At 48.5% G+C, this 20968-nt stretch overlaps 1 protein-coding gene across 3 annotated transcripts in view; it reads right to left on the bottom strand.

Annotated features, from left to right (window-relative positions):
* Nucleotides 1–540: 540 nt before the first annotated feature.
* The window catches only part of DPYSL3 (dihydropyrimidinase like 3), a 101593-nt gene continuing 81165 nt past the window's right edge, over nucleotides 541–20968 (bottom strand). For 2 of the 3 annotated variants that reach the window (XM_040976007.1, XM_040976017.1), the window contains 10 exons: nucleotides 19575–19636; nucleotides 18647–18727; nucleotides 14123–14191; nucleotides 11018–11138; nucleotides 8138–8294; nucleotides 7337–7478; nucleotides 5779–5949; nucleotides 4585–4764; nucleotides 2230–2392; nucleotides 1164–1282 (listed from right to left, as the gene is read on the bottom strand). In XM_040976007.1, the coding sequence (XP_040831941.1) occupies nucleotides 1194–1282; nucleotides 2230–2392; nucleotides 4585–4764; nucleotides 5779–5949; nucleotides 7337–7478; nucleotides 8138–8294; nucleotides 11018–11138; nucleotides 14123–14191; nucleotides 18647–18727; nucleotides 19575–19636 (1235 nt within the window). In that variant the 3' untranslated portion in view covers nucleotides 1164–1193. Of the gene's footprint in view, nucleotides 1283–2229; nucleotides 2393–4584; nucleotides 4765–5778; nucleotides 5950–7336; nucleotides 7479–8137; nucleotides 8295–11017; nucleotides 11139–14122; nucleotides 14192–18646; nucleotides 18728–19574; nucleotides 19637–20968 lie in introns of all 3 variants that reach the window. The other variant, XM_040976025.1, reaches the window with a different exon arrangement.

Genomic DNA, 20968 nt, shown 5'->3' with positions numbered 1-20968 from the left:
CGCACAACCTGCTCCCTCTGCTCCCCGGCTTTCCCCAGGCCCTGTCTCTCCCAGATGAGCCAAGATCGCCTTTTAATGCTACATTTAGGCAACACTCAAGCAAGCCAGCGTTCCCAGTTGATCCTGTACGTGCCCAGATCACCAGTGATCAAGAGGAGTGACACTCACCTCTGGTAAGAAGCCTTCCGTTGGGTTCTACCCCAGCTAAAACCCCAACGCGGGACGCCCGGCATGTTTGCGCCTCTTGCTTTGTAGCCGAGAATGTGCAGCTGGCCTCCCAATTACAGGAGGGCGTATTTAAGCCTGGGCTGCCCCACCTCAGGGCCTTGCGCTGTGTTCTCAGCTGTTGCCTTTTAAGAGCACCACCACGGGGCCAGGTTGGGCAAGGCGTGGCGGTGGGGGTGCAGTGGTAGAGAGAAGCGTGTCTCCTCCCTCCACGGGTCAGCCTTTCCAGCCCCAGAAAAGAGAACGACTGGAAAGCAACGCTGAGTAAGCCGCCCCAGTAAAAGTTGGTACCACCATGCAAGTAGGAAGACACGGTTGGGTTTGGCAATTTCACAAGTGTTCTGAGAAACAAAATCCACTGGTGGGAGACATAACAAGGGCCAAGACCCAGAAACTGCCTGCTTTGTCTGCAGGCAAGGGGGCCATGGTGAAAGGACAGTGACCCCCAAGTAAGTGGCTGTCCTCCGTGGACACACACAAGACACAACATCCCTTTTTGCTCATCCCACCCACCCGCCTCCCTTGCACAGGCCCCACCCCAGTCCCTTTTTACCCTCCACCTTGCTCTCGGTGCCCACCACCCCACTCGCCCCAAGTAACCTATGTTCATTTATTTCCCTGACATCCCAGCTTGTCAGTCCCCTTGTCGTACGACGCGGCACTACACACGCTCTCAATACTATAATATAGCAGACCCCATTACCTTAGCGGCCTGTCTGACTGCATGCATGTAAATGGGGAGAGGGGATCAAATGAATGAGGGTTATGCTTAAACAGAAAACAAAGCAATATGCGTAAAGCTAGGCAAGCGAGCTTAACATTGGAGAAACATAAGGCTTGAGGCTTATTGATTCTTTAGGTCGCAACTGTTTGGATTCATTTTCCTTCTTAAATATCGATGTACCATTTTGGCTTCGGAAAAAAATCTCTTCTTTCTTCTTCAGCCCCCCTGGTTGGCCAGGGGTGGTTTAACTCAGGGATGTGATATTAGAACGGCCTCCAGGGGGCGCCACGATGCGCTTGCTGGCAGAGCGGACCCCCTCATCCACTTGAGTGCCTGAGGTTTGGACACAAAGTCCCAGGGAGAGAAAAAGAGATGGGAAAGCGAGAGATGGGTTTTAACACTGTGAGAAGTCAAGTGCCTTCCTGGCCTCCTCTCCCAAGAAAGTCCCATTCCATTCAGGTCTTTTAGATTGTTCATACCCTACAATCCCCAAAACTCCCTGCTAACAGGAAGAACCAAGTTCCCACCTGGAGTTCACCTGACCCTTGGCACAATGGTGACAGTGGTATCTTACGTTCACTGTGACAGATCAAGTAGCGGTGGGGAAATTTTTTTCTGTCTAGGGCCATCTGGATATGCATAGTATCATTCGTGGGCCATGCTAAATAATCAGCTTAAACATTAGCCTGCTACAGGTACAGCGAAGTTCATGTCCTGCTGCAGTTGCCTTGGATGGGCCAGACCACATGATTTGATGGGCTTCACACAGCCTGCAGGTCAGCGGTCTCCCCACTCCCGTGTGCCAACTATGAGGCAGTGTCTTAACTTCTCTGTTCTGAGGTCACTTGCCCCAGGCATCGTAATTCCAAGTGTTGATATCAGAGCCCATGGCTGCTCCATGCCCGTGGCTAGCAGAAAGCAACCACAGAGCTTAATCATAAAGGTACCCAGGGAACAGCAAAAAAGCAGCAAAACACCAACAGAATGTCCTGCCACCAGTGCAATGCAACCTACCTCCTGCCCTCTTTTGCCAAGCAAGTCTGATCTGTAACTTAAGCCTGATCATTCCTGGCCGTTCATCCTAACAGCCTTGCCTTATCTGATCATTAGGACCCCTTGTTGATTCAGCAAGGCTTCCCATTTGCCCAGGGACTCCCCTCAAGATGCAGCCGGGATGGGCTGCAAAACACATTCTGGATCAGCAGCCGGAGTACCCAAGTTCACAGCCTCAGTCTGATCTTTCCACTTATTCGCTTACTGCAGGAGCTCACCCCACTCACCGGACAGGCTAAATCCTGACTGATGGAGATTCCTCACGGGTGGGGTCGGCCGCGTGGGAGAGCCGCGGGTAGAGCCTGCAGGGGTGCCCCCCTTGGGGGTAGTGGTCAGGTCAAACACAGGCCCATCATACATACCCCTCGGGACCGCATGCAGGTCTGCCATCTGCAACCAGAGAAACAGATTCATTTACTCATCAACATGGCATCTATGGCAGGTGACACATGACTGTGTGTGAATAGGGTGTCAGGAAATAACAATGAAGCTACTTCAAGGCAAGGTGGATGTCAAGATGGTAAGAATGGAGGTGGTCTGTGAAGGCCCCTCAAAACCTGAGCTTGGTTTGCAAGAACTGAGGGACCCTATTATGGGGTTGAGTGGGGAGAGAAAGAGCTGAGGAAAGCAGAGCAGTGGTGTGGATGGCAGCAGATCCAGTGGCACGAATGGCTAATGCAGACAGCCAAAACACTACAGACAGGAGAGCTGTCAGTGCGTGAACAGTCCTGGAGGGCAGCCGTCTGAGATGAGGCCGGGGTGCTGGCCAGGCTGAGATCGGGGGACCCACCCTCTTGACCTTTACAGATCCGGGTTGGCAGGATCTGAAGCAGGTGCCTGGAGTCTGACCCACTGACCTGTAACTGTGGCTGTGAACTTGTCCCAGCACTGTGGAGCCAGCCAGCTAGCCAGCAGCATTACATGTCAGATGAGTGTGTGCTCGGCCTCCTGCCCAGAGCTGGGGTTTGTGGTCATGTGAAATATGGTGCCTCCCACAAAGGGGCTTAGAGTCTCTTAGCTAGACCCTACAAGACCACCCAAGGAAGTGGCATACAATGTCCACCCATTGCTCCTGATCGGCCAGAGGCAAGACAACAAGGTCAGGGGCCTACCTGTGCAGTGCAGGGGGGTGCCTAGCTGTGCAGTGCAGGGGGGGCCTAGCTGTGCAGTGCAGGGGGGGCCTACCTGTGCAGTGCAGGGGGGGCCTAGCTGTGCAGTGCATGGGGGCCTAGCTGTGCAGTGCAGGGGGGGGGGGCTAGCTGTGCAGTGCATGGGGGCCTAGCTGTGCAGTGCAGGGGGGGGGGCTAGCTGTGCAGTGCATGGGGGCCTAGCTGTGCAGTGCAGGTGGGGGCCTAGCTGTGCAGTGCAGGGGGGCCTAGCAGTACAGTGCAGGATACATTATCACAAGACTCCAGGGCTGTTCTGCTACACAGCCTGCCTTCACTGTTAGTGACTTGGGCAAGGGCCCAAAAGCAAAGCTTCACAAATCTGCTGATGCTGCCGACACGGGGTATTAATCCTATCTCTACCCCTGCCCCCACCCCCAATCCCAAAACCCCCATATTGTCAATAGTTCTGGAGTGAGACTCCAAGTCCCAGTAGTGGAAATAAAGAAGTGATTCCAGGAAAGCTTCACTGTCATTTTGTCTTTATTAGGTCAAAAATGGGGCTTGCAGTTGAAATTCCACAATCTCAAGTCTGGTCTAAGTTTGCTGTGTGGAGTTTCAAGCTTAAGCAAAGGTGACTCCTATTGGTTAGTCAAAGAAGAAAAAGGACATGGAAAGAAAATTCTGGGCTTATTCTGGGCTTCATCCCTCAATCAACTACAGCTACTCCGTGTGTGTGTCTGTTTGGGGGGGGGTGTTATTAGGAATAAATATAGGGTTTTATTTGAATCTGAGGGACCAAAAGTTGTGTTTGCCTCCTGGAGAAAGAGCAGTCACATTGGGTACTTCTTAATTTAAGCCTTTAAGAGTGATTTATTTTTATAAAAATATACTGATACTATTTAGAATTACATTTGAAAGGATTTTAAATAAAGGCAGTGTAAAGTAGGGGCCCAGCACAATGGCTTGATTGGCTAATCCTCCCCCTAGAAGTGCCTGGATCCCGTATGGGTGGCGGTTGGTGTCCCAGCTGCTCCACTCCCCATCCAGCTCCCTCTGCTTGTGGCCTGGGAAAGCAGCGAAGAACGGCCTGAGGTCTTGGAACCCTGCACCTACATGGGAGACCCAGAAGAAGTTCCTGGATCCTGGCTTCGGATCGGCTTAGCTCCAGCTGCTGTGGCTGCTTGGGGAATAAACTAGCAAATGGAGAAGCTGTCTCACCTTCTCTCTATATCTTTCCAATAAAAATAAATCTTTTTTTTTTTTAAGGAAGCAGTATAAAATCATTTGGAAAAAAAAAAAAAGCTGGCTTTGGCTGCAAAGTTTTCAAACCCCCTTTGCACGGCATATGCAGTCCACAGTGCTGTCTGCCGGGGCATGAGTGCTGCTGCAAATTTCTCTGTGAGGGTCCAGAGAACCCAGCCCCCTCCTGAGTCTGAGTGGAACTTGAATGTCTCCTGCCACCCAGCTGCTCACCTTCCTCCTGGCTTTGATGCGCTTGTAGACATAGTCAGAGAACGGGCCGCAGGGGATGAAGCGGCCGGCCCCCTGCGTCACGTGCAGGTTGCCATCTTCCAGCATGATCTTGCCCTGGCAGATGACGACCAGAGGAGCCCCACGCAGCTCCATCCCTTCAAAGATGTTATACTCCGCCGCCTAGAGACAGGGTGGGAGCAGAGTCATCAGAGTGGGGCAAGGAGGCTGCTCTGCCTACTCAGGAAAGCCTGGACCTCCCAGCGAAGAGCTGTGTCCACAGATGAGAGGCAGTTGTGTGATTGGCACTATTCATGGCGAAGCTGACCAGCTATGAGGGATACATGGAATCTTGTATTGAGTGGATGGGAGGTCTCTGGAGTCTCCACTAGCTCAAAATTAAATAATGTGAGATAACTCTATGCCTAAGTAAAGGCCATTACACACAGAAATGGAATTCTGCCCCACCTCCCTTACTGAATAAGCAAAAGGCATGAATGCAAAGTGCTTAAGACATCAATGAGCAGACAGGTTGCTTCGCCTGCTACGAGAATTCTTAACTTTTCTGCTCTTCTGTTTCCTCGGCATGAGTGTAGTTACCTTGGGAAGACTGTCCTTCGAGTCAGTGAATTAAAGGCACAGTGCCTAAAACATCGATGTGTTAAGAACACTCACTATTCTTACTGCCAAGCATGAAGTCCTTTTGTGTAGGTTCTGGGCTTGGTGCTCATTCTCCACGTGAAACTCCTCATAAGGAAACGGACAGTGCTGTTCCCCAGCTATTTCCTGTTCTAGTTCTTTCTAAGCGCAAGGTTATCATTGTGTCTCTTGCCCCTCAACGTCAGGCATGGCTGCAGGACTGACTGGACAGGAAGTGTCAGGGAAGCTTCCAGAGCAAGGACATCACATCCTGTCCCCTGAGCCTCAGCTGTCCTGTGCAGAAAGCCCAGAAACCATGGGCACAGGCGGTGCCTCCTCCCGCCTCCAGACCTTAGAGAGCCAGGATGGGCAGAGCCTGACCACTGTCCCACCCACTCGAGAAAGTGGGAGAGAGAACCACTGACAGCGGGGCATGGACTGTTACTACAACCCATCCTAGTCTAACTACCCTGGCTCGCCAGCTGAACACACCTCTTCCGCCCCAGCACACTGCCCATGTTCTCCACTCAGCCCCACTGGCACCAGTGCAAGCCTTACCGACTGGTGGTTCTTGGCAGAGACGATCTTCACAGCATCTGGATCCCAGATGACCAGGTCGCTGTCAGAACCCACAGATATTCTTCCTTTGCGGGGATACAGGTTGAAGATCTTGGCAGCGTTTGTGCTTGTTACAGCCACAAACTGGTTTTCATCCATTTTCCCAGTGGCCTATTAAACACACACACACACACACATACACACAAAATCTGTAACTGTATCTTTAAATTTACTTTCAGCAATATTGATCAAAGTAGGACTTCTGAGCTCAGAAGGATCGTAAATACAGAGAGGGATCTAGGAAATGGTGGTGAGTAAAGACATGCACCTTGCTGGGTAAACGGGGCAATCAGCTGAGCTATCCTGGGTGCCCAGGCACTGGTTAAAGGCATGCCCTTCAGACAGACGCTGCTGTCGGGTCCCATGGCCCTTCTCCCTGGATAACCACATAGCTGCTCATCTATCCCTTCTAATTCCACAGGATGATCACAAGTTCATAGTAAATACAGATGTATTTAACATGATCCCATTCTTTAGACAGGTGTCTGTCCACATACATGGTTAAATTATGTGAAAACTTCACCCAAATGATAACAATGGTTATCCTTGGGCTGTGGAATTATAAGATATTTTTACTTGCTTTCATGTATGTGCTTGTCTGTGGTTTTTAAGTATTCTTTAGGGAGATGGTGTCACATTGATAATTTAAATTTTAAAGTAATTTCAGATAGTGCCAGTATAAATATATAACAAATTCATAAATATGGAGTGGTATAAAAAATGACAAATGCTAACCATGTGATAGCAGAGACTAAAACATAATTTTATACTTTTCTTCTTTTTAAAGTCAAAAGAAAAAAAAAATCACTAAATTTAAATTGTAGTTTTGAGTTCCCTGGGAGCCGAGAAGAAAAAGAAAAACAGAAAATTACAGTGCATATGTGAATGAAGAATTGATTCATATACATTCTTTTTGGCTCTAATGTGAATGTCCCTAAAGTTTTTAAGATGAAACTTTAGGAAGTAATAAACTTAATAATGAGTTTACTACTAATTTTACTAAAATAGCCATGGGTACATGGCTATATTTTTTCTATTGTTATTTTCCTTTCATGTGATCCCATGAAAATCAGGAAAATAAAACCAGGTGTCTCTGGCGGAAGACAGTGCCAGACAAGCACCGCTAAGACAAACACACTCTCTCCATGTCGGGCATCCCAGAGGAGCAAGCTGACTGTGGACTGTGTGTCATGTCCAAGGGTTCCATCTGGGCCCGTCAAAACAAATCACTGAACTCTCCAACCAAGAAGACTAGTTCACTGTTATTTTAAGCACAGGTCATTCTTGCCCTCCGAGATGAGGGAGCTGTCTGTGTGGAGCCCAGTCCTCGCAGCCCACATGAAGTTGCCTCTGGGAAATCAGACATCAGGGCTTACCACTCGAGGTGAATTCCTGAGCCACCAGAGTGGCCTCGGCAGGAGCAAGAGCTCTGATCTGCTTCCAAGGACCCTTAGGCCCCGACCACCCAGCCCACACCCCCATGCCCTCAATCCTTTACCACGGCCTTGTCCCAGATGACAGACATCCGCTCCTCCACGCCATTGGTGCCCTCTGGGATAGCTGTGAAGTTGTCTTTCCCAATGGCCTTCTGGGCAGTGCTGAAGGTGCAGTGGGCACTGCCTGAGAGTTGCAGATCCCCACTGGCAAAGCAGAAAAAGCACCGTTTGAACTGGGGAGGCGGCTGCAGGTCCAAGGGAGCCCCAAGCCCAGGTCTAGAGCGAGTGTCCGGAGTTGGACTCCTTGGGGCAAAACTTCCCTCTCCCTCTTCTAAACATTATGTATGAACTTGAGAGAGTTCTTGCCCCTCTGGGCTAAGTTATTGTACCTGGACAGTTGAGGAGCTGGGGTTAGACCAGACATTGTGTAGCAAAATCAAAGGGGTTCAAGAGAGGGAAGACATGATACTGCATGTCTGCAGTGACAATGAGTCGTGTCATTGTGACCAGTTCTTTGAACTCAGGTAAATGATTTGGCCTCTCTGGCACTCTGTTTCTTAATCTGTAAAATGGTGATAATAGTGCCTCATTCATAAAGTCGAGATTGGGCATGCCGTCTCACCATGGAGCTTGACACGTAATAGGTCTTAACTGTTATTACTATCATGAATATTCTTACTGTATTATCACTTAAAAGACAACAGAGAGAGCCTGTTCTCTGTGTTCAAAACTACAGGAAGATCCTCACTGTGTTCTCTGCACCCTGGTCTAGTTGGTGAATAGGACTGCTGCAGCCCTCCGGGATGCTGGTTCCAAAAGGTCTCCCGCAAACCCTGCTTACTGCTCGGCGTTCCAGCACCAACCTGGCCAGCAAGGAGTTGATGTAGTCAGGAGTAGTTGGATCAGGGCTCAGAGGTGGGGATGTCACAAATGCCGCTGCCTTGGCCCAGTTCTTGCTCCAGTAATGGGTTCCATCTATGCCAAGACTGGCAGTGATGGGCTCGCCAAAGACCACATTTCCTAGAAAGGGTAGGAATAGGTGACAAATCTGTGCAAATATATGCTGTACTATGTCCTGTATATTCAGTCACAGTTCCTAAGATTCTCCAGAACTATGGCTCTGAAGCCACGCAGATCGGGTTCAAGCCCATGGTGACATTTTTCCTAAGTCTGCTTTTCTATATGCTACCTATGGAAAATTCTATAGAAGGAACAGTTGTAAGATGCAGTATTAATTCTCAAATTCGGAGGCAAGGTAAAACTTTAAGCAAAAGAAAAACACCCGTTTATTCCAGGATGCATCCTTATTTCAGAAAGATTCAACTGTGAAATGTCCACCTCCTAGAATTGCTGAGACAAAAGGATGCGACCTCCTAGGCTTGTGAGAAGTAAAAAGATCTGGCACACAGCAGGTGCTTAGTAAAAACGTAGAAACAGTAGTTTGTCATTACACGGGCATGAGATATAGCCATGGTACTGGGGACTGCTAGGTCCTTAGAGGGCATGCTTTGCTCCCACAAAGCAAAATCTATTCCTGCAGATCTGAGGTACTTGTGAGTTTTTCCCTCTTTTAAGTTTTATTTATTTGTCTGAAGAACAAGAGACAAGTACACGAGAGTAGGAAAAAGAGAAAGAGATCTTCCCCATGCTGGTTTACTCTGCAAATGCTTGCAATGGCCAGGTTTTAGCAAGGCCAAAAACAGGAACTTGGAACTCCATCCTGGTCTCCCACATCTTCCATGGCCCTCCCAGGTGCGTCAGCAGGAAGTTGGATCAGAGGCAGAAGAGCTGGGACCCCCACCTGCCCTCTGATATGAGATGCCAGGTTGGGAAGGCACAGTTTCATTAGCAGTGCCACAGGTCAGCCCCTTTTGAATTCTTCATTATGTTTGTTACTTCTTAACCCAAAGCAACCCAGTGGGTAACCTAGGATACATCTGTTCCCACATTTAGGCTGTGTCAGGAATTGCGAGCTTAACTGCCCCAAACACAAAGTGCGAATGATACTGGAAAATACATAAGCTCCTGTTGCACTTCTTAAAAATGACAAAAAGAGTGACATGTAAAAAGGAAGTGCTGTCCCCAAAAAAGTCAGTTTGCACCAAATTTCTAAGTGCCAGCAACTTGGGCCGAAGGTACTCTGTTCTGCCCTGGGCTTCTTGAGTTCTGCCTTCTATCTTCCACACTGAAAGTTCCCTGAAGCAGGATAGATCAATAGGTTTTGCCTTGTTTCAAGCACAGTTCACTGCCAATGGTAACCTAGCATTCCATGTAGAAGACAATTCTAACCACATTCTTATCTCACTAGAAAAGACTCATCAGTTATTAGCAATGTATGTTATGAACCAAAGAAGGCAATGATCCACACAAGATAGGCTTGACCTTTTGAGGTGGCAATAGAAGGGATCCACATGTAACTGAGGAGAATTTCAGGGATGCTCCAGTATTCTGTTTGTTACTCCTTTACCCAAGACATGGACAGTGGGCTTGTTTGAACAGATGAGGTGGGCGATGTTCCTGAGCCCAAGCAGCCAGGAAGGCTCTGCATAGACAACTAAGAGAACTCTTTTGCAAACACAGGGTCACCACTGGTCAGTAGGCCAGGCAGCTGTACCCTCAGGTCAGCAGATTCGCCTGTGACTATTCGTAGCCACACAAGTCACTCTTGTGGTATTTTACAGACCAGTCGGGTAAATGAATCATCCATTGTGGGTCTCTCCCGAGCAGGAGGCCCCTGGTAGCAATGGTACAGCCGGGTCTCATAAATCTTCTTTTATGGCTATTCCCAGAGCCCAGTTTCTCAAGAACACTCTGCTCTTCAAAGCAACCTCACGACTGAACCCATGGGTCTGTCTTTGGGGACTAGAGCCAAGATGGAAATAGGACTCAACAGCAGCTAAGCACGAGGCAAGCAGATGAAGCCCAGCAGTGGGTAAAAGGAACAGGAGACAGCAGGGAGTGTGCCCTGTGCCAAGGCAGGGTCCCTTACCAGGTGGGCGGACACACTTTGGGGACCTACACAGCCCTTCCTAAAAACACTTGCGCTCACCTTTGCAGTCTGACTGCTGTGGCCATAACCTGCTTCCTGCCCTCCATCTTGCCCAGATCATACCATCACAGGGCAGGCACAAGGATGAGCACCTGACCCACCAATGACAGTGCTCCTGGACACTGCTGCTGCTGGAGTTCCTGCTGAAGACATATTCTATAGCCCTATGGTGCTCCTAAGAACTATGGACAATGGGACCCTCCTGGCATTTATTGTTGTCCATATCAAAATGAAATATAAGGCACCAGAGAGGAGAAGAGGCAAAAAAGGAATAACATTGTTGAAACTCCTGATCCAGCCATACTTGAAATACCCACAACCTATCATTTATTTTTGTTTGCGTGGGCTTTTTCCACTGACAATAATCTGGACTAATATGTTCACTCATTACTCACTTAATATATATGCTTATTATCACTTAGATGATGTGAGCTGAGAGCAACAGGTCAAAGGGAGCAAGGAAGAGGGCCTCCAAAACTCAGAAGAGTGAATCAAGCTGTGCCAGGGTGGGCAAAGCACCTATCCTTCATAAGCCTCAGTTCTAGTAAGTGGGAGAAAGTTCCAAGATCCTGGGTATTGAAAGGGGCTTCCTAGAGACCAAGGCAAGGCACCATCTGTATTTCATAGGATATCCATGGAGGAAAAGAGTCACATAGCCCATTGGGGGCACTGAGACCTTGGCAACACAAATCACCTTTCTTCCTGGCTTGTGAGATGAGGTCAGCTGCACTCTTGCTCATGACCTTTGTGATGTAGAGTGGGCAGTTGGTTTGACTGGCAATGGTGATGGCACGGAACACGGCCTCAGCTTCCAGCTGCAAGAAAGAGTTCCCAGGAAATATTACATACACAAGCCTCTCAAACCCATCATTCCCTCACCTGCACAAGCTGGTTCAAAGGCGACATCAGGACTGGTAAACCATTTTCACTGCTGAGGGCCATTTGGGTACTCACCACATTCGTCAGACATATAAAATTATCAACCTAAACATTGGCTTACAATAGACTTATCCAATTACAAGTCCTTCCTGTGGTTGCCCTGGCAGCATCAGACCCAATGGCCTACAGGGTGTAAAATCAGATAGTTTGAGTCTACATCCGAGATCCACGGGTTCTGAGCTGCATCGTTAGCTTCTCAGTTTGCTATCCCTCACCCACGAGATGGACATAAGAAGAGAGCCATGTCTGAGAGCCATAGTAAGCACACGTCCTTAAACACTGTCGGCTACAGGTTACCCCAGCCTTCCCCGAGGACTTTGTGCCCCAGTCTTCTCAGGGCAAGCCCAGTCACAGCACCACCTTGTCTAAGGCAGCTCTGACAGGTAGGCATCACAATCCCACAATGCTTGCCTGGAGCGACAGGTGACTAACAACAGCTGGCCTCCTAATGCCAGGAGGTGCCATCTTTGTAATTCTCAGGCTTTTCAGTACAATGACTTCTTATGCTATTGATCTTTTCCATCCCATCCTGATATAAAATGCCTATTTTCAAAATAATGCTAACGAACGCCATTGTATTTATTAAACAAGGACTGTGTTTTCCCTTATTTTGGTAGCACCGTGTAGGGTGAGGAACTCCAGGCCCTTTCACATGGCCTAGATCTGATTCCTGGTCCCACCCTTACAAGCTCCGTGACCTCAGGCACGTTATATAACTGCCCCCAAACCTCCTGCGGCTTTGTCTGTGAAGTGGAGCTGACACTAACAAGATGTGACACTTTGGGCTCTTGTGGGCATGAAATCAGTTAATCCTCCTAAAGCAGTCAGCCCCAAGCCTTCCCTGAAGGGTGGGCCCTGCTCTCATTTCTCAGGTTTGACAGCCGAGACCCTGGAGAGCCTGTGTTCCTAACCCAGGGCAGAACCAGCCCAGTGTAGCTCAGGGATCCTGGCACATTTCCACTCATTCAACAATGGTTCTGTTTTGTGTAGCTCTGACTTTCTGGTTAGTCTTTGCAGCCTGACACTTGAAAAAACAGCACAAATAGCTTGCAGATGCCCGAAGGTTGTATAATACAGTCACTGCCTGTGGCAGTGTGGCTCAGTGGACTGAATCTAAGAACTTGGACGGCTGAGTGCGCAGCCCTTTGTTCCGAGGAGGATGGCCCTGGAGGGGAAGGCAGCTGTGTGCCACCCCAAGACCTGTGCGCCCTGGACAGGCTCTCCTGGCCCTGAGCCTGGGCTGCCATCTCTCTACACAGCATCACTTGAGTGGTATCCGTGGATGCTTTGAACTGAAGAGGGGCTGGCTGCTCCCAGGCTCCCCTCCCCCTTCATACCTACACTGGCCACTTCAGCTTCCCCATGACCCCAATGCTCTACCTCCCTCCCTCGCACCCAGCACTACAGGTTTTTCAGCCCTTGGACAGTGTAACTATCTTTAGAAGGTTGTGTCAGCCTCTGGCCTCACCCAGAAGGGCTTCCAGGGTTGTGGCGGTCTGCAGCTTTATTATAATTTTTTTTTAACTAAAAAGGAGACAGGAACAAGGACTAGAGGCTGTGGTGGTTAGGGGTTGGTGAGCAGGGATGAAAAAACAAACCAAGGAACAAAAATAGACTTTGCTCTGAAATCCCCTGGCTGCTATTGAAGCCCTTGCTCCTGCCAGCACGTCTTTCCAGTGTACAGCATTTAAGACACTTTGTAAACAGGGCTGATCATCCTGGCTGGCTCTCACTGTGAGAACGGTTTTCCCCCATCATGCAATACAATCAGCAGCAGCCCCACCTGGCAGCAAACGCCGCTCACCCCAAGCAGCGGCTGGGACGAGCCGGATAATGCATGCTGTCGGTTGGCGTAGGGTTAGGTAAAAGCTTTACACAGAAAGGCTCCTGGCATCATTCAAGAGATGGACATTTCAGGAATGTACTGTGTAACCAGAACACCAATCCCCAAATTACTATTGCAAATGTTAACCCAACTCTAAAAGATGGGCAACAGTAATGTAACTTTTTCAATGCTAATGTGGTCTTCTACCTATTGGTAGAGGGTAGCATGTCACAACATTTACACACAGGCTCTACTTCATTGCCACCAAAGGCTGGGAACTTGCTTCAGCTGCCAGACCCAAGTTGCTCCCCCAAAGCCAACCCTGTTGTCAGCTCCATGGGCAGGCAGTGTCCAGCTTTGTGCCCCAGGTCAAGCTAATGATATCTGAGAGACCTGGGATAGCCACCAGCCACTTTTTCATCACGTTGTTAAGTCCAGTGGCATATTTGTTCTTCATTTCACACATAGAGAACTTCCACACCAGGAAAGCACCCACACTGAGGGGCATAACACCTATGCAAAACACATTCATCCTCCCATGGGAATGGATTATGTCTGTGGGACTCAGCACACTGGATGATGTGAGGGAGTTAGTGGAAATGTCTCCAAGACGCACAGATTAAGAAAGGAATGAGGAATGTTAACACTCGTACCAAACCACAAGTGCGCTCTAAAGTGTGCTATCTTTAGAGAGATTAGAAGTCAAAGGTGAACATGTACCTTACATTCCTTTTGGATGTTTCTCACGGGCCCTTGAGCCAGGGTCAGTCAGAAATAGTCCTTGAAAGAAATGACCCAGTTCCGCTGAAATGCATGGATTCTCACTACCTGTCAGCGAGGTTTATTTATATGTCTATCCTGTGTGCACAAAGCTTGTAACCCAGGCCAGACCCAAGTACCCCACGTGTGAATGAGCAGCATGCCACGGCGCACCTGCTGAGCTTGTATTAACAGGAGCCTTCTGGAAGGTTCTGGTGAGGAAAAGCCCCCACTGCTGCTGCTTGCCTCTCCCTGCCCCCACGCCCTGCAACTCACCTCCTCTGGTCTGCTCAGTACATGTCCTTCTGGGCCAGTTATTCCCATTTCCAACATCCGGGCTTGCTCCTAGAATGAGAAAAAAGGAACAAAGAATTGTTGGGTAAGCTGAACTGAGATCCGGGAAGGCAATACTGGCATGCTGTGTTCCAAACATGTGTTCAAGGGAGAAAAAAAAAGATGTATATTCTGGGGGCAGGTGTTTGACCTGGTGGTTAAGAAGCTGGGACACCCACATTTCATAGAGTGTGGCTGAGTCTAAATCCCCACTCACTTCTGCCTTCAGCTTCCTGCTGGTAATGTGCACCCTGGGGCTAGGTGATGAATAGTTGGTCTCTGCCTCTCGTATGGGAAACCCAGACTGGATGTTTTGGCTAAGCCTGGCTCTGCCCAGAACCCTAGCAAATGGAAGTTCTGTTTCTCAACTGAAATAAATTAACAACATTTTATTAAATGTGGATGTTGAAAAAATATGGTAATTTTGTATCTGCAGTTGTACTGTAGAGTAAGGTCTGAACTACAAGGAGGGATAAAAATATTCAAGAGTGGTTTTCTCTTATTCAAAAGAAGACAGTTCATTTTTTGGTCTATAGCATCCATCAAAAGCCAGGCCACTTATTCTTCTCGTTCATATTCAGCTGCCTCTGAAAGTACAAATAGCTTCATTTATTTGCATGTTCATTCATGTATTTTTTAACATATTCATTTAACTCAAAATATGGGTATTTGTTTCATGTAAGCCTCTGGATTAAGTACTTGACTTAAAGCAATGTGGTCCCTGATCCCAGAGCCTACAATTTAGGTGCTGCGTTCCCCAAAGTCTGTTCCATCCACTGCCTACATCAGAATCACATGAGCTACTTTTATAGGAATGCAGATTAGTGGTCCCCATCCTAGCCTCCCATATCAGAAGGTCTGACATGAAAGCCCAGGACTCTGCATTTCAATAACCTTCCAATAACCTCCTCCAGGGTTTTAGACTGTACATCTATGGCTTCGATGAAGAGATTCAGAGCTTATCTAGACAATATGTCTCTGAACAGCATCACCTGAACTAGCATTTGGTCAAATTCCATTTAACCATGTAGACATGGCAAAAGAACTGTCAATCTCTCCTGGATGGTGGCTAAATTCTTTTGATGGTTGGTCAGCTTTCTAGAAGAAGCAAGTGGCTGGGCCAGGGCACACATGGACTAATTGAGACTGGTAGAAATCCTAAAGCACTGTGTTTGAAATTTGGCTAGCACCTCTGACAGTGTGAAGACCAGTCCCTATGAACGTTTATACCCTTTAAGCCCAGCCTACTGGCTTGGCAAGACTCTGATGATAATGAGCTCCACTCTAAGCTATAAAAGTTCTTAAATTCTAAATGTATTGACACTCAATTTGAGAGACAGAGGAAATCACCTACTGTGTTTCCCCTCCAGACATTCCCAACCACCAGGGTTGGGCCAAGTCAAAGCTGTGAGCCCAGTACTCCATCCGGGGTTTCCACGTGGGGAGCAGCTACGAGGACTGCTGCTTTTCAGAATGCACATTGGCAAGAAACTGAATCAAAAGGGGAGGGGCCCGGACTCAAGCCAGGCACTCTGATAGGCGATGTGGCATCGCAAGTGCCAGCTAAGCAGCCGCACCAACCACCCACCCCTCACTTGGAAGCTAAGAAATACCGAGAAGCAAAACAGTCTCATCACCTATGCCACCTCTAATAATGCACTTTGAAAAGCACAAAGACTAAGAAGGAAAGCGCAAACATTATATGCAGCCACACAGGGTAAAATGGTCATTGTTTCCAACTCTACAAAGGTTCAGGAAAAGGTCAGAGACTGATTGTTCCAGCAAAGCGCCTCCACATTTCATCCTACTGTCCCCATGTATTCAAAGTTTGATCCTTTGAAATGTTTTCCCAACTGCCGTGAGCATCTATGCTAGGCTGCCTGAAGTCACCCAAGGTTAAGGTCTCCATGAAAGCATCTTCATGTGCATCAACTGTGCCAGAACAAAGCTGGATCCCTCTGTGGTTTCGGATCACATTCAACTCTCCAAGGCAACTTCTCTAAACACACTTGCCTGAACTCTATGACAAACCTAGTCAATCAGGACTGAAGCAAATCAGGCCAGGATGACAAGTCCTAACCTGAAATCCACCGAGTTCCTACAGCTGAAGATTAAGAACGGCTCAGAAGGATCCCAGGCAATGCCTTCCTGACACAGAGGGCAGTGGGCACTTTGAGGCCCTCATCGCGGCAGTGACAACATCCCAGGCTGGACCATGGCATCAGTACCATTAGTTCCCCAGTCCTTTTCTCCTCTCCTCGCCAAGGCTTACACAGGTGCTCAGGGAGTCTGTTAAATGACTGGCTGAGGATGTTCTTCTGTCAGACTAGCTTGCCAACTTGAAAAATTTGGAAAATGGATCTTGATTGAACCTAAAGGACAGGATATCTTCTTCTCTCTCTTCAGCAGGTTTTGTAAACAGTCTGGCAAGAAACTCAGGACAGCAGCTGCCTTCATTCAGAAAAGGTGATAAAAATCTTTCAGCTCAGGCTGAACCTAACAAACACAAGACACTCACCCAAGTGGAAAAATACCCTTATTCTTGTCCTGCCTGGGAACAGATCTTCTCCAAGTGGGAAAAGTGTACAGAGGAACCAGAGAAACGGTGCCGAGCACCCACAAGGGGAAGGGAGCTGCTCATAGGGGCTCCAGTCGGAACCCATCTGCCTCCCCAGAGGCTGGAGCACCAAAGCACAGCCTGACTTGCAGGCAGCTGCGTGGAGGGCTGGGGCCTCAGGCTGCTGCACTGAGAACCTGGGGGAGGAGGAGGGGAGAGTGAGAGTTCACAGGCGCCTAGGGTGTCCCCAGTCGGAGCAGGGCATGTGGGCCCTCCGTGGAGAATGACTTCATGTTCTGTAGGTGTGTGGGAGACATGGGTAAGGCAACATCAGCGGCCTAATTAGCTTCCCAGGAAGAAACTGCATGCTTCCTCCCACCTCTCTTCCACCAGTGAGACAACAGATTTTGAAGTCTCAACAGCTGAGGCCCCTGCAGCACTGGGAGGGCTGCCTCCCCAGGGCACTGTGGCTTGGTCCCTGATCCACCAATCCAGGGTGAAGAAGTCAGGATACAGAGCAGTATGCATCTTTTATTCCCAAATCAAAGATGAACTCCCAATGAAACTGTTAAATCTTGACAAGTGGATGCTGGACCTTCCACCACTGTCTATACCTACAATGTCAGGATACACTTTAATAGCAGAATGATGTACTTATGACTGTTGCTGAAGGACTATACTATTATAATAATATAGGGGAAATCAGTGAGGTGGGGGGAGGGTAGTTGAAGAGGATGGGAGGGGAAATCCCAGAACCTACGGAACCATATGATAAAAAAATATATATTAAATAAATAAACCTTTAAAAAAATAGATGAGCCCTGAGGCATAATCTTTGAGGACTGAGATATGGTTGCTCATGGCCAGTGACATGAGGCTTCAGAGCCTTGCTATTCTTGCCTACGAAATAGGAATGACGGTAGCCTGTCCAGACAGCTCAGAGACAACTGCATGAGAATACACCAGCACACAGTAGTATCTGTTTGCCAAGTGACACCTGCTACTGGCCATAGCAAGAGTCTGGGGTGAGGGCTGCCGGTCTCTCCAGAGTTCCCACGCCTGTCAGGCACACTGACCAAGGCCCGGACAATGGAACAGGGTGCAGGCACTTGCGAGGCACATGATGCATCTGTGTGGCTCACCGCTCTAGCCGAGCATCCAGCATGCAGTACCCCATCAGGCAATATGCCTTGGAAGCATGAATCATGGTGCTCACTTTTAACGTTATCAAATGGACCAGGCAAGCTGCCTCTTCTTCTCCGCCCGTCTCTTCCCAGCAGAGGTCTAGTCCTCAATATCCCTGAGATAAACAAAAGCCTTCTGGAAGACGCAGCTGTGCAACTCTTCCATTAAGGAGCCCAGGAGACAAAGAAAGAGCACTGCTCTCTGCTTCCCAGCAAATGATGCATCTGGGCCTTGGAGCCCTTGCTTTCATCACTCTTGCCTGGAGTTTCTCAATGTGATTTCTAGGAAGCCAGTAAGATGTCCGACCCCCTGGGGCCCACATTCTTTATTATCTAAGGCCGTGGCTTCTGCAAACTTGCTTCCAAAGCCTGGCTTCTGAGAAATGCTGCTTTAGGGTTTTTCTTGAGGACAGTGGATGGCACGTTGCTTTGATTAATTTCCAGAAGAAACTCAGCACTGCCCTCCCATGAAACGGCCCAAGCTTTAACCTCTTCTCACCTTGTCTGGGTCCCCAGAACAACCTGCCTAGGCCCATTCTACAGCATCTTCTCACTTCTCATGGCCCCTAGCTTATCCTTGTTTTCCTCACGCTTTATTCCTTCTAAGAGGTTCTGTTCTCAGCACTTACGACAGAGCCTATACAGATCATAAGTTCAAGACACAAACAAAATGGGAGACAGACCCAAACCCAAGCAGGGAGCACACTCCTGGAGGGCACCTGTTACCTGGGCAATGATATCCCCATTCTCAGCATGGACTTGAGCAATGGCCCCCAGTTCTCCGAGGCAAGTGAAGATTTCATAGAGCTGAAAGAGAGGTCAGTCTCTGTTAATGAGAGAAAAGCACTTTTAGCTATCCTACTTACTGTCAATTATAGCACAAGACTGGAAACAACAGAATAAACCACAGGAAAGAAGGGGACAGGGCAGAAACAGAGACTTAAATGTGCAAAACCAAACAGGAGCGTGAGTCCAAAGAAACAGCATCTGTCTGCACAAAGACCCCATCATGGCTTCCAGGCAGTCAGGGCAAATACATACGAGAGTGCTACCAACTCTTCTCCATGGCCTCTAGCATACATTTTTAATGAAATTATTCCCTGTGTACGTGACAGATGTGATTTGGGAATCCTTCTTCATGAGTGCTCCAGGAAGCTGGGATAACCCAACCAGAAGCCAGCACAGAAGCAGAAAGCCTCCTAACCAAGAGGCAGAGGAGATAGTTCCATATAGTTCCTCTGAAATCTTGAGATTTCTCTGACATAAACACATGCTGTATGCACCTCAGAGCACCAGGGGAAGGACAGTCTGCCAGGTCCACAAAGCTGAGGGCACCCCGGAACCTGGAAGCAGAAATCCTCGTGCTCCCACTGAACTGGCAAGGGGTTTTGCACGTTGGTAGGCGCAGACATCAACACACCCTTCCTCTCACCTAAGAAAGATGCTGCCAGGGAAACTAGCTCCCGGTCAGCCTGCTATGGGCACCCTACCCATTACCTTATTTAAAAGCTAGCACTGACAACAGGGCTTCAAGAAGGACTCTGGCCCAGTGGTTTCCCGCAGTGACTGCAGGGACTCATGTTACAAGAGCCAAGATCATCAGCAGCAGGAAAACCATCCAGCTCCCCAAACCACACAACAAATGGGTCATTACCTCTGTGTTGGACACTTGATACAAATCCTTATAGGCCATGTAAACCATGAAGGAGTTAACCCCTGCAGGAGAGGAAAGAAAGAAGACATGGTCATGACACCCTTGATCCTTTGTCTCCAGTTGTGTAGCCTTTGGAATGTGGCTGTATCACTCAGACTTCTGTGCAATAAGAACACTAAGACTTCACATTCTCCAAGATCGTTTTTCTATTCCTCCTCTACCCTGGGGATTCAACAAGTCCTGAGTGACATGACAACAGGATGGTCTCTTCTTAGGCACCTGTTTCTCACTTCCTCTCTGTAGCATCACCCAGCATGGAGTGATCATGCCTGAGGTGGTAGGGGCCCCCATGCCTTATCTGGAATCTACTAAAGTCACTGATCTGGGAGCCCTCAGCCTTCCTGAGCTGACACTCTTTCGACTTCCCAGCCTAGTTGTAAGCACCAGGCTTAGCACATATTCCATCTCCACTAATGAAACTCCTGGTGTCAGTTTATTTCACTCTTTGAAGAACTTCTGTTCTACCCCAGACTGCACAGAGTGTTGGACCTGAGAAGGGAACTAGCAATAACCCACTCTTCCCACTTCCAATCTCTACAATTTGTTTAAAGAATGAAGTCCAAAGTTAAATCTGGCCTTAATAGTCTAGACATGTTTCTGCCTCCTTTCAAATACTCAATATGACTTTGAGAATAAAAGTGTCTTGACTCTAAATAGAGTTTTAAGAATGGTGTATCGGGGTCAGAGCTGTGGGCTAGCACACTAAGCTTTTGCCTGTGATGCCAGCATCACATATGGTCACCAGTTCAAGTCCCAGCTGCTCTACATCTAATCTAGTGCCATGCTAATGTACCTGGGAAAGCAGCAGAGGATGGTTCAAGCTCTTGGGACCCTGTACCCCCAAAAGTGAGCTGGAGGAAACTCCTAGCCTCAGAGAGGCCCAGCTCTGGCCTTTGCAACTACTTAGGGACTGAATGGGTGGATGGAAGATATCTCTCATTCTTTTCCTCTCTCTTGCTCTATCGCTGCCACTCTTTCAAATAAATGAAATAAATCTTTTTTTAAAAAAAAATTATGTTAGTTTTATTGGAAAGTCAGATATACAGAGAGGAGGAGAGACAGCGAGGAAGATCTTTCATCTGTTGATTCACTCCCCAAATGGCCGCAATGGCCAGAGCTAAGCCGATCTGAAGCCAGGAATCAGAAGCCAGGAGCCTGGAGCCTCTTCTGGGTCTCCCATGCAGGTGCAGGATCCCAAGACTTTGGGTCATTCTCGACTGCTTTCGCAGCCACAAGCAGGGAGCTGAATGGGAAGCAGGGCCTCCGGGATTAGAACTGGCACCCATATGAGATCCTGGCACCTTCAAGGCGAGGACTTTAGCCACTAGGCTACC

Source organism: Ochotona curzoniae, unplaced genomic scaffold (genome assembly GCF_017591425.1).
Source record: "Ochotona curzoniae isolate NIBS_2020 unplaced genomic scaffold, NIBS_Ocur_1.0 contig_1, whole genome shotgun sequence".
NCBI classification, from domain to species: Eukaryota; Metazoa; Chordata; class Mammalia; order Lagomorpha; family Ochotonidae; genus Ochotona; species Ochotona curzoniae.
The sequence above is the reverse complement of the archived record's forward strand: the minus strand, read 5'-3'. Positions and strand labels throughout refer to the sequence as shown.